This window comes from Malurus melanocephalus, unplaced genomic scaffold (assembly GCF_030028575.1).
Source record: "Malurus melanocephalus ecotype Western Australia unplaced genomic scaffold, MMel_1.1 scaffold_80, whole genome shotgun sequence".
NCBI classification, from domain to species: Eukaryota; Metazoa; Chordata; class Aves; order Passeriformes; family Maluridae; genus Malurus; species Malurus melanocephalus.
In genome coordinates, this window is record NW_026623312.1 from 1655260 (window position 1) to 1667868 (window position 12609).

The following is a 12609-nucleotide window of genomic DNA, read 5'->3' on the forward strand; positions in this document are numbered from 1 at the left end:
AGAATGAGAAGCCCTGGACTATCAGAAGGTAAAGGAACTTTATAAAGTGAGTTTAGGGTCATTTTCTTACGAAGTATTCTCCTTAAACCAGCACACTTCTGTCACTTTATATTTGTAAACAACCTATGTTCCTTAGTGAGGATTTTTCATGTTCTTCCTTGTGAACTGAAATCTCAGGTCACGCGAAAGTTACACAAAAATACATGAAACATTTAAGGTTCCTGAAAAATGCATTGCCAAGAGTCACCTGAACAGAATGAAGAATCTACCTTCTAATGGTAAACAYCCAACCTCTAATTGCTAATGACAGATGGGATGGACAAAATAGAAAGCAAAAATAGAACCCATGATAAATTTCTAGCCATTGTGAAAAGCACATGGATTTTCAGCTACCCTTGTATTAGCAGTTCCCAGTGAATTCTATCACCACATATATCTGTATGAATATAGGTTACCGACAATATTGACACTACTATTTTTAAATATCTAGGTCTACAAAATATTGTATAGTAACGTGCCAAGCAATTTAACTATTTCTACCTTTAGTTTAACTCTACATGGCATTTGAAATCACCATCCTAGAAAAATTGAAATGCTGAAAGCCCAGAGGTTCCCATTTTATGGGGAACACATAAAAGATGATATTTAAGCAGACACTAAATAGGGACCACTAGGGAAACTTTGCAATAAAATGAAAATATCAACTTTATGGAAGCTTTTAAGAGACACTTCAAAACATTAATATAAAGAACTGTGTTTGAGTGATCATACTGGATTATCCCTGATGCCATTCAGCTGATACTTGGGCTGTGTTCTGTTTAGACGTAAAATGGAATCTAAAGGAAATGTCTATTAGGCAAAAATGAGGATGAAACATTCTAACTGCCTTTTCAAAAGAAAATACAAACATGGAAAGAAAAAGGTATTTATTATTATTAATTAATGTTATTTATTTTATATGAAAAAACTTCAATTTGCCATTCTAAGCTAAGGAAAAGCATAATCTAATATCCTATATAAGCTGGCCTCTGGGAACATTAATTATTAATATCAGCCTCAGAATGACCACATTGAAAAAGAACTTTCTTTTTCACTAGTATGAATAGATGTCTTATAATTTAATATTTTAAAAGAAGAGCCGTAARTGATAGAGATAATTAGTGCTGGAAAATCCCCATGGCAAACAAAATCCATCCTAACAGCAGCTGAATAAAGCACATTATTCCTAAAGAAAGGAAAAAAAAGCACCAGAACTTCTAGTTCTATCATTAATGTACCAATCATTAAGTTAATGCAACACTTTGTGCAGTCTACTGCATGTTTACTTAACACAGTAACATGAAAAAGCCACATCTCAAATATGTATTTCCTACACACTGTGACCATTGACTCCTCTGGTACCAGGACTACTTCGAGAATAAATCAGGAATATATAGTCTTACAGAGATAGAATGGCATGTGGAGATTTACAGCATACAAAAACGTATACAGATGTATTTCCTATATCATGCTCTGGCCATCCAAACCCACACATCTGTTACCCTAATTACAAGCCTTCTGCAGCTACAGCAAAGCTAAATCTGTGATGCCCATTTTGTTTTTAATACAGCCTGGGGTGAATTAACAATAAAGCACACAAGGGGAAGAAGTATCAACCAGTACAACAAATTCACAGAGTCCACAAGGAAAAAACTATTCCTCTTCCTTTTAAGTTTTTTTGTTACCACCCATGTTACCATACTGTGTTAAAATTCAGTTGCTCAGGGAAACAGGTAAGAGATTAGAAGTAAATTCAATTTTTATTCAGAAGCAATTCTTCACTATAGTTCACATAGTTCCATTATAGTATACTTAGAATTCAATAAACACTCTAATTTATTATAATGAGTTTAAAATATTTAATATTCATAATATTTAATTTCATGGGTTTGGGTACTTATGTTTCCTAGGGTTTTTAGCCCTTAGTACTTTCAGATCAGATTAATACAAGGTTACTAAAGAAAAAAATAATCATGGTACTCAAATAAGATCTCAGACAACMAGAACTACTGAATCAGAACTGATCCAACTTTAATTGCAAACGTCTTCTTCTTGAATCATACCACACTTACCAGTTGGACAGCACAAAACAAAAAGGGGGGAAATTTCTTGAAAATCTATTCTTAAAAGCTGAAACCTGGTATATAATACTCTATAACCTATTCCTACATGGCAAGCTGAGTGAATTGTAGCTGTGTTCACCTGCCCTCCTGGATGTCAGCAGTTGGAATGCACCGTGTTAGTTATTTTAGGGGTGGAAATACCTCATTTTGAAGAAACGCAGCAGTGTGAAAATTGTRTCAAATTATTTCCTGGGGCATTTGTAAGCACTGAGACATTTGTCATGATCCACATTATGGCCTGAAATGCAGTTTTTAACAGCCACTGATGAAAAAAAGGAATCATGGCAGACCAAGTACCTCAACAGCACCCATGGAGTGCTGGCCTTAGCACAATGAGAGCTGAGCAGCACGGCTGTCTGCTTCCTTTGTTGGTTTGGCAACAGCTGGGAACCCCAAGAGCAGCTTTATAAACTCACTTTTTTTTCGAAAGCATTGGTAGACAGATCCTCACTTACCCACAACAAAATCATGAGAAGGAGGGTTTTAGTAATCTTGCAAATGGTTCTTCCATTAGTACCACTTATGACCAACAGACAAAATAAAAAATAATCATGTATGTGAAACTGGCAATGCTTTAATTGCACACTATCTTGATATAGTCAGTGGAAATACTTGTTTTGGTGGAAAAGACCTTAAATTCAGATGCAATACAGAAGGCTGCAAAAGGCATGACCACATTGAAAAATAAACGCTCAACACATGGTAATCTGCCAATCAAATTCAAAGTTTGAGTAAAAATTATTTTATAGATATGGCCGAGTAGATTTTGGTGGCTTTTTGCAAAAAGCAACAATATATCTATATAAAGGGCCTACAGAAATTAACAATTCTTTATCAAATTTCCCATTTGCATTTTTATCTTTAAACAAACTGGAAATATTTCTAACATTCCAATTGAAAAAAAAATTGCATTGAAACATCATTTTATATAAAGCAGAGACATAATCTTACAAGAAAAGGATCAAAACTATGATTATTCATTACATTTATAGGGTGTTTCAGCTGTACTATTGACAGCAATTCTGTGAAAAATTTACTCATTGAAGCAAAAACAGATATCACAATAATATCACAATTTTTTTAAAATAAATTTTCTATGAAAGAAAGCTATAGAAAAGGAATCTCACATCACCACTTTTATACATGTAATTTCTGAATGAATCATAAAAAGAAAATTAATAATGGCAAATTAATGCTGGCACTAAACTCTGTAGAGTTCATATGGTTTACCACCAAAATGCAGTCTTTCTTACTAAGTCATACACCTACTGAGAAAATTGCAGAAACTGCAATACAGGCTTCAGAAATGCAATATTCAGAGAWACATGCTGTGCTCAAGGAAGCCAARCTACTGCAGAACAGAACTAAAGCAGCCATTCCAGGGAACACTGGGTTGTGTGGAGCCTCCCAAGGACACATATCAAGTATTTAGCTGCTGTCTTCCATGGTATTTAGGCAGAGAAATCAAGCAGATAGGTTGTTCCCCTGTCTTAGGATGGAGACCTGTTCCATTTTGGAGCTAAACTCCCTGCTCCCCAGAGATTTGAATCACTCCTGAAACACACTGAATTGAGCAGAACTTATGCTAAATTGAAAAGGTTTACTTTTCATCCCTTTTGTGGTAGCTGAACTATTATTCCAGGTAGAAACAGAAGATGAAAGTTAGAAACAGGAAATGAAAGACTTCAATATTTGAATAGTTCTTAAGTTCACGGTTATGAGAGGGTTCTGACATTTTTTTCCAAAATTCTGGACATTAGCAGTTAGCAAACTTGAGAGGAAAAAAAAMCGCTCTGATAGAGCAGATCAGCTAAACTAGATTAGTAGCAGGGAAGCARGTATTTTTCTAGCAATTTATATGTAATTAAATTAAATTCTACACATCTAATGAAAACTGTAGAAATCCTGAATTAATATTCAGAGTCAGGATTTCGTAACATGGAAGTAAACCAGCCAGATTTAACACAACACAGGATTTTTAGCAGCTACAAAACTAAGTCAAGAAATAAGCAGTAGCAAAGTGACTAAAAATGGAAGAACTAGACCAGCAAACACATCTTGCCAACCAACACATCTTTAATTCAGAATATGGGAGACTTCTGAACGATAAATTCATTGACTGAAAGCAGAACTTGACCTTATTTCCTGTTTTCTCACACACGAAATGCTTCTATTGCAAATAAAACAGCTTAATCTTGTGGAAGATGTCCCTCTGACATCCAATAGTCAGAGTAGTTAAATTCCTTCCMAACGCCCCCCAAGACTGCTTTGAAGAAAGAACAAAAATTATGGACAAATGAATTCACCACATGCAAATCAAATAGCGGAAAAGAGGGCCACTCACAAATGCTTATTAAACCCAAATTATCACCTTTCCATCCTTATCATCTGCTTCTAATTAACAGAAAAATTGAGCTATCTAAACAATAGCATATGGTAAAAATGAAAAGCAAGAAACAATTCTTCAACCTCATGTTAATTAAATGAAGATGAAATGACAACATTCTTCTGTGTATGTTCACCCACTCATTTTTTATTAACATCTTTTCATGCAGCATTTTTTTTCTCCTTTAAGCTCAATCATTCTTGTTCTTTAAAAAGAGAGAGCAAAGAACAAATGATATCTAGATGCCAGAGGAACTGAAAATGTAGATCAAATAATCATTCAATAATCACCTACTGAAATAGTTAACCCATAAAATAACCAGAAAACAAACAGCACATTAGTTATGGCAGGGTCTCACATACAGAAAGGGTAAGTCAGGCCRTAAGTTCTGAAATCCAATACAAATTTGGGTAGAATTTTTAAATATAAAGGGTAAATGAAGTTATTGCTGTTACAGCTAAAGAGAAACATTAAAAATAATGTTAATAAACCTGCCCTTGACAGTTATTCAAACACACATGGTACCAAATTAGTCACCTAAAAAACAAAAAAAATAAGGTGGGATTCTGAAAAAACCCTTAAAACAAAAAACTGAATACTGCAGAAAGACAACAGCATGAAGCAAACCAATTTTATTTTACTGCAATCTACATAACAGAAACTATTCTAATTATATGTTACTGATCTTTAAGCAATAGTAATCAAAGCCTACAGACCATTAAATGAATTAAAAGACTCAGGGTTTTTTTTTAACCACTGCTTAGTCCATTTTCTCTCCAGTTAATTTTCTAACCTCTTTTTCACCTGAGAACCATTTTCAGCAGATGAAGTTTTTGACAAATAAAGAACAAGTTTAATGTTCTTTCACAAAACCACCACTCTTTTCACAGAGTGCTGAAGCTTCCTCCTACTATGAATCAAATTGCTCTATTCCCATTTACCTGCTGTCAACATTAAATTTGCACATGATTAATCTGCCTTACCTGACCTAAAAAGGAGGGAGCAAAGGCTCACAGATTCCTTACACATACCATGCAGCCACATAGCTGTATTTTGAGTGCTTGGGTAAGGAAATTCCAGTGGGGTTCTGAGTCAGAACACCTAAAAACTTTCTCACAGGGCACAAGACAGCTTGACATTTCCCTGCATTTTTGTGTTTCTGTGACAGACAGGGGTTCTAGACTGATGTACCTTCAGCCATTCCCCATTTCCAGAACATTCMGGTGTCCAGAAATCCTGGATCAGGGCTCAAATTCCCCAAAAAGGAACAGACCTCACAAAATTTTATGTATGCTATTCCTACTAAATTGCAGTTTGGCCTTGGTCAAACACATTTTAAAACACCATGGGCTACTTTCCTAGATCAACCATTTGTTAATCAACCTCTATTAGTAACTCAAAAAAACCCAACCAACAAACCAAACTACCCAGGAGTTTCTTCACCACAACTGCAAAAATCATTAAACTTGGTTCCTCTCCTGATTCTGAATTTTCATTATGTTTACCTATCGAATTTAGAAGAATTAACTCATAAATAAAGTGAGCACATGCTATGGCTAACCACATAAACCAAAAAGTAATGTTGTATACCAAAGAAAGTAAGACTAGTAAACTTATACTGGAAATGCGTATTTTGACCTACAAACCTGTGTGTTTTTAAGAGTTAGCCGTTTTCCTGAACACACTTTGTTTGCTTGGTTGCCCTTTAAAACTAGTTTTATTCAGAATAGGTTTCCTAAAAATGCTGGTTCTTCCTTTAAGGAAAGTGCTAGCTCTCTCTGATAACCTTCTGTGACAACCTGCRATAATAAATGAATTTCATTAATATTCTGAAAGTTAAAAGTGAACAAGGGGGAAGAATTTCTTCTCTCCTTGTACTATAGTGTGTGCAACCCAGTCTGTGTGCTTTGGCAAGTCTATGGCACTAACAGATCAAATTTCATGTCAGATTTCAGCTCTTTTTCCTGACTTGGGAACTACACGACTACACTACTACAGAGCTAACCTGAAACAATGAAACAATGAAATCTTATGGTAAGACAGTAGATACATATCTTCYCTCTGAAATAACTTCACTCTATCACTATCAGATGTATACACATCTTAGGAATAGCAGTTCCTATTYACCAACCAGCAGTGCAAATTTCAGAGACACAGTGAAGCCATGCTGTAATCTGTAGTAACTACAACAGTTTCATTCCACACAGGAGTGCAATCATTTTCCAATTTAAGCAAAAAAAAAACAAATTAAAAAAAAAAAAACCAAAAAAAAAAAAAAAAAAAAACAAATCAACCAAACAAAAAAAACCCTAAAAAAACCTATTTATCTTTTGTAGGCAGCATGCCATCATTTAATGAATAAATACTGCAATTTGTTTTCAGTATTGAAATTTGAACTTCAATTAACAAGCTATTATTTTTATATTTGATTTCATTTTCTAAAAACAYAGGAGGTGTAAACAGGCACTTTGGATTTAACACTGATCTAACAGTTAGAGGAATTATTAAGTACTAGAGCATTTATGAGGCTAGTGTAAGTCACTAATGCTGTTACTTGCCCTGATTTTTATGCCATTACATCCTTGACAAACAGAGCCAGGCTGAAACACATTCTATCATGATAGAATGCTTACAGTCCCTTTCTTGGATTTCCCTAAGGGAATATTCCATAGTTTCAGATCATGAGTTAGGGTTTTTTGTCTCTGTGCTTCTTATACATCATGATCTTGCAGAATTGGTTCGATTTACTTGATGTGCAGGATTGCAACTGACTCATGCACTGCTGATAAAAATCTAAAAGAAATGCTGCTGAGGTATCCAATARAAGCATTCACCAGAGAGGTGTTAAATCCCAGATGGGCTGATTATGTACGTGAGGTGTCACACAGTTCACCTACAGATATTCTACAAAGTGGAAGACATCAGCATCAAAAATGGAAGCTTGTTCTTCATAATTCTTCTGCAAAATGGATCATCATTATGGTTACATCTCATATTTCAGCAAYAGCATTAAGCAAGGTATATACTGTGCTATTCCAAGAGAAAAGACAGGTAGAAATTAGTTCCATTCCCTTTGATACAAATGGAGTATAAGCACAGCAATGGCAATGGCAGAGTCAAAATGGAGAAGCAAGAGAAAGGAATGGTAAAAACAGAACTAAGAAACTCCAACAGCATAATGCTTGATAATCTTCCATATTTCAGAGAAAGCAGTCCAGGCTATTAACATTTTAATATACAGAAAGTTACTTCTTCTCTATTACCTAAAAAAACCCGCACRTTTTTCTGAATCACACTTCAGATGTAACTTAACTTTTCTGCTGGCCAGACAAGTATTTGTAAATTTCAGACATGACATAAACCTCACAGATTACTTGTTGCTATGATTCATTGTCACGGGAGGAATTAGGATCCTTATAATGAACATCAGTATGGTTAAAAATATTTTTAACTTATATTAATAGCACCAAACCGTAGAGATCAAATAATGTAGCACTTATTTTTACCCAAATGAATATTTTTGTATTAGACAAGCAATGATGACCTATTTTCAGAAAAATCATAGGGTTCATTCCTGTGAATAAACACCATACATCTGTAAATAGCTTGCATTTACATTAAGCAAAAGTAAAACAGTGTGAAAAAAAATCCTCCTTACCTATGTATGCAATTTTTAGATTCAAGATATGCCATACCAGAGGCAGCATCTAATGAAAACCTCACCAACTGTTTGGTTTTCAGCTCATCCTTCTTTTTTCTTAGAAATGACAGGAAATCACCTCCTAGAAAAACAGACAGATGGACAGTGAGACACAATGGATAGGATACTTACATTTATCTCTCATTAAGGGTGCAGAACCAAACAAAATGCAGGTTATTAGCTGTTCTCCTCATCCCATCAGTTTGACGCTARCCCAACAAAAAAGGAACTCAAAGACACATTCAAAACCACGTTTTCCTTTAGATATCAGGTGCTTAAAAGTGAAAACTGCACAGCCTTTTTTTGATATACCTGAAGTCTTCACCAGTGCACATTAAAAGCAGACTCACAAAAATCTTGTTGAAAAAAAACGCTAATCTGTGATATTTAGTCTTCTCTAATCACAGATTTTAAACTGTTAGTTAMAGGAAAATAAATAATTTTTAACTGCTCATTTGCAGCAATGCTTCTAAAATTACGGTCTGCTGTATTTCGAGGAATAACAAAGTGTTTTCTTCTCGGGCAATGTTAGATGGACTCTTGACCAGGGCMGTGGAAGGTGAACAGTTATTACTGTGCCATCAGTATTCTGCCTTAGAGGAGCAAAACCACTGTCCTCTTATCTGAGAAGTGGGAGGGGTCAGCATGGAGAATTTCCAAAACAGAAAATTGTGTTAGCAAAAAAATCTTCTCAAAAGCTGGTTTAGGACAAAGATAAGCTGGAGAAATATTATACSAACACTGAAAAGCTATATTCTGACTGATATAAATGTATTGAAGATTTTTCTAAAATAGATTTCATTGTTACAAGTAAAGACAAAACAATCACAGCAGAGCTTTTCATATCACACAATTATTTGCTAGTGAGTAGCCAGTCATTGCTCCAGTATTTGTTTCTTTTAATTTAGGATTGAATTGACAATAAGGATTCTTTCTTGCAAACTATGCACTGTTACACAATTTTATACACTGCCTTTTCTTAGCAATGGGAAATGATGCCATATATTAAAAGTTTCATGTGATTTTTTTTTTTTTTAGAAGGCCATGTATATTTCTATTGAATACTGTCAGAAATAAGGTAGGACAATATCAAAGAAAAAAAGTCAGATGTTATGATGTGTTACTATAATGACTTCAGACATTATGTTGGAGCTGCCCTTCACTCCCAGACTGGGGAACACAAGGATGGGAGAGTAAGAGGTGACTGGATTGCCCTGACTCTGCMGTGAATTTGAAATTATATCTGTTTTGCAACATATGATTACACACACTACATCTCCCAAGTCAGATGAGTGAATCTTGGGATACTGGATTTTAAACTCCAATGAAAAATGACAGATAACTATTGCAGACTGGGTTATAATCATGTCTTCTTTAATCTGAGAGGTTACCGACATAGTCTGGTAATAGATAAAAAGTAGGTATTGGCAGAGGGAAGTAAGATAAATGCTCCAATTAAATTTCTTGCACATGTAAACAGCATTATTCTGGTTACAGAAGACAGCTAAAAATAACTTTTAAGCAATTCCCCCCTCCAACACACAAAGAGTAGATAAAAATTTTGTTATTTATATGCTGAGACCTCACTGCTATCTACACAGGGATCATTTTTAATCAGTAAGTATGACTATATGCCTTTATGAATGTGAAGTATTGCCATCTTGACAAACTGCAGCATTACTTGAATCAGAGCAGTAAATCAAGGCCACTTATAAAATACATACAAAACCATCTTTAAAAAGCCCTACTCTCAACCAACCAATGTTTCAATAGTGAAGACTAAGAGCTCCTAACAACTTGGTGTAGGAGAAACTGAAAAGGCAGATAAACTCAGTTTGATATTCTGCGAACTCCAAATAAATAAACAAAAAAGGAAAATTACAAACAAGCAAAAAAAAACCAGAAACAAATCCCMAAAAAACCCCTTCTCTATTTGAAAGAAACCTGCTGTAATAAAAGCAGTGTAAATTTTAATCCTCACAATTCATATAAATTCTTTGTATAAATAAGTTAGTGATCTCCACAATCAATAGTAAAACCATGTTCTCAAGAAACAAGGTACTAAAGACAACAGTAAACCTAAGAAAAACCTTAAACAAAAAAACCCAAACATATTCATCAATTTTAGAAAAAATAATACATGTCATAAATTTGTTTCCCATATGCTCATGCAATTAGATTAAGGTCAACATTTGAATCAAGTTGTTTCGGACCAAGATTAAAAGCTGCTCAGTTCCTTACATTAGAATATATCAAACTCACAAAGCACAAGCCTGTTACTTTCCAATGCAATTCAATACCATCAGAAACTGATGTAGACTTGCTGATTTTCAGAGTGATGCACTGCACAAAATTCTAGAGTTTTCAGCAAAAACAGTACACACTGTACTTGATGCCTATCACCAAAACAAAGTTTTATTTACATTATTTTAATCCATCTCAGAGTTTTAACTAGCTATTCTGGTTTTTTTTAATCCGTCCTCGCATAGAGATGACAAAAACATCTTCTAAATATTCTGTTTAATATTAATTTAAAAGCACTGTTATTTGCAGACAAAAAAAAAAAAAAACCAGCAAAGAGATATGCATCTTACTCTGTACAAGATATGTAATATTAAGCAAAATCTGATTATCCTCATCACTGTGATACTAACATAGGCTTAAGCTCTGTCCTTTAAGTAACAGTTAGTTAGTAAATTCTGACTTTCACTGTGGTCAGTGTTCCAGATATTCACCTTCACAGCAAGGCATCCACATGTGTATCTTCAAGGCTGAATTAAGAGGATTTCACTACAAACTTTTCAGTGCAGAACTGTGGTTAGGTAATATCTTCATGTAATTTTTCAAATAAGTTTTAATATAAACCCTAATTCACTATTTGCAGCCCATAATGCCAGAGCATTACTTCCAAAGTAACAACCGTTGATAAATTGAAATAAACAGACTGATTAGATTATGAAACAACTGAYAGAATTCTTTTTTATGTGGAATTCCATTGTATTCTGCATGGCTACCTGCAATTCCAGTTAATGGCCCACAATGCTACCAGAAAATGAGGTTTCCTCCAACAACTCTCAAGAACTACACAGAAAATTAGACATTAAAAGTATTATCACCAAGCAGAAATTGCTTGCTTGTTTCGGGTTTACAGGAGGATAAATAACAGTACTGGMGTGCCTTCCTAGTACAACAGAATTATTTTACTAAGTAGGGGACAAAATGTAGCTCATAAGCAGAAGCTCCATGCGAGCAGCCCATTTTCACTGGATTCCTGAGCACAGCCTTCATGTATTTTGCTGTGAATGGGAACTATTTCTCATTACATGCAGGAATTCTGAGAGTGTGAAAATACCATATATCAGCAATTCCTTGTGTTGGCTGTGCTTTACAGCACAAACTTCTTGCTGCAAAATAAGTGGCTTTTCACAGCAATAAAACAGTTCGTTCATTGGCACACAAAAAGCAAGCAATGCTGTGCAAGAGAAAAAACTCCACTATCTGTGATCTAAGAGAAGAAATAAAAAAATACAAGAAACAACAATGAAAAATGTTGAATAGGTTTAAAAAACATTTAGTTATAGCAATCTCTGACTTAACTGCATTTCAGTGTTCTACTGAGGTGGTACCCACAACGGCACCTACCTTTTTGCTCTTGGCATTCTGATAACCAAGGGTGGCAATGAACACAATTAAAACATGTTCTGAAATGGTTATGTGAAATGTCCCACTTAATTGATACACAAATGGACATTGTTTATATATTGTATCTCTAGATATCTCAAGAATATTATAATTATTTAAATATTAATAAATATCCTAATACAATAACCATTATTAAGAACTATATGAAGTTCTATGTATTATTATKCACATATAAGTTTTTACAGGCCATTGGAATATTAATGAAATTACCTTTATTTGCACTGTGTGTTTATAAATTTGAGAATTTAAATGGTCAGTATTTTGAATAGCCTTAAAGCAATTTAGAATTTCCTTATTKCCCAATATCTTAATCCCACATAAGCTACCTAAAACACAAATGCAAACAGAGTTACTTAAAACCATGAATTTAAAAAAGTAAACATTCATCTCTAAGGAATTCTAGTGGATACGTTTTTTAAGTAAGAAGCTATGTGACAAACTATTGAAAACACAAGGATTTAGAAATGCTAAAATACTCATTTTCATTAAAATAGTGTGCCTTCATATTTTAACTAGTGCATCATTTGTGTGCAACGCAGTGCTTTCCCTTCTTTTAAAATTATTTCATTTTCTATAGTAGTAACAGAAGCTGTAAATAAACCCAAGGTTTATTTTTTAAATGCCTATACAGCAGTACTGTGAAATCCAGTTAGAATTTA

At 34.2% G+C, this 12609-nt stretch overlaps 1 protein-coding gene across 2 annotated transcripts in view; it reads right to left on the reverse strand.

Moving 5' to 3' along the window:
* Positions 1–12609, reverse strand: part of FER (FER tyrosine kinase) — a 136478-nt gene that overhangs the window by 26661 nt on the left and 97208 nt on the right. For both annotated transcript variants that reach the window (XM_057367529.1, XM_057367528.1), the window contains one exon: positions 8207–8330. In XM_057367529.1, the coding sequence (XP_057223512.1) occupies positions 8207–8330 (124 nt within the window). The remainder of the gene's footprint in view (positions 1–8206; positions 8331–12609) is intronic.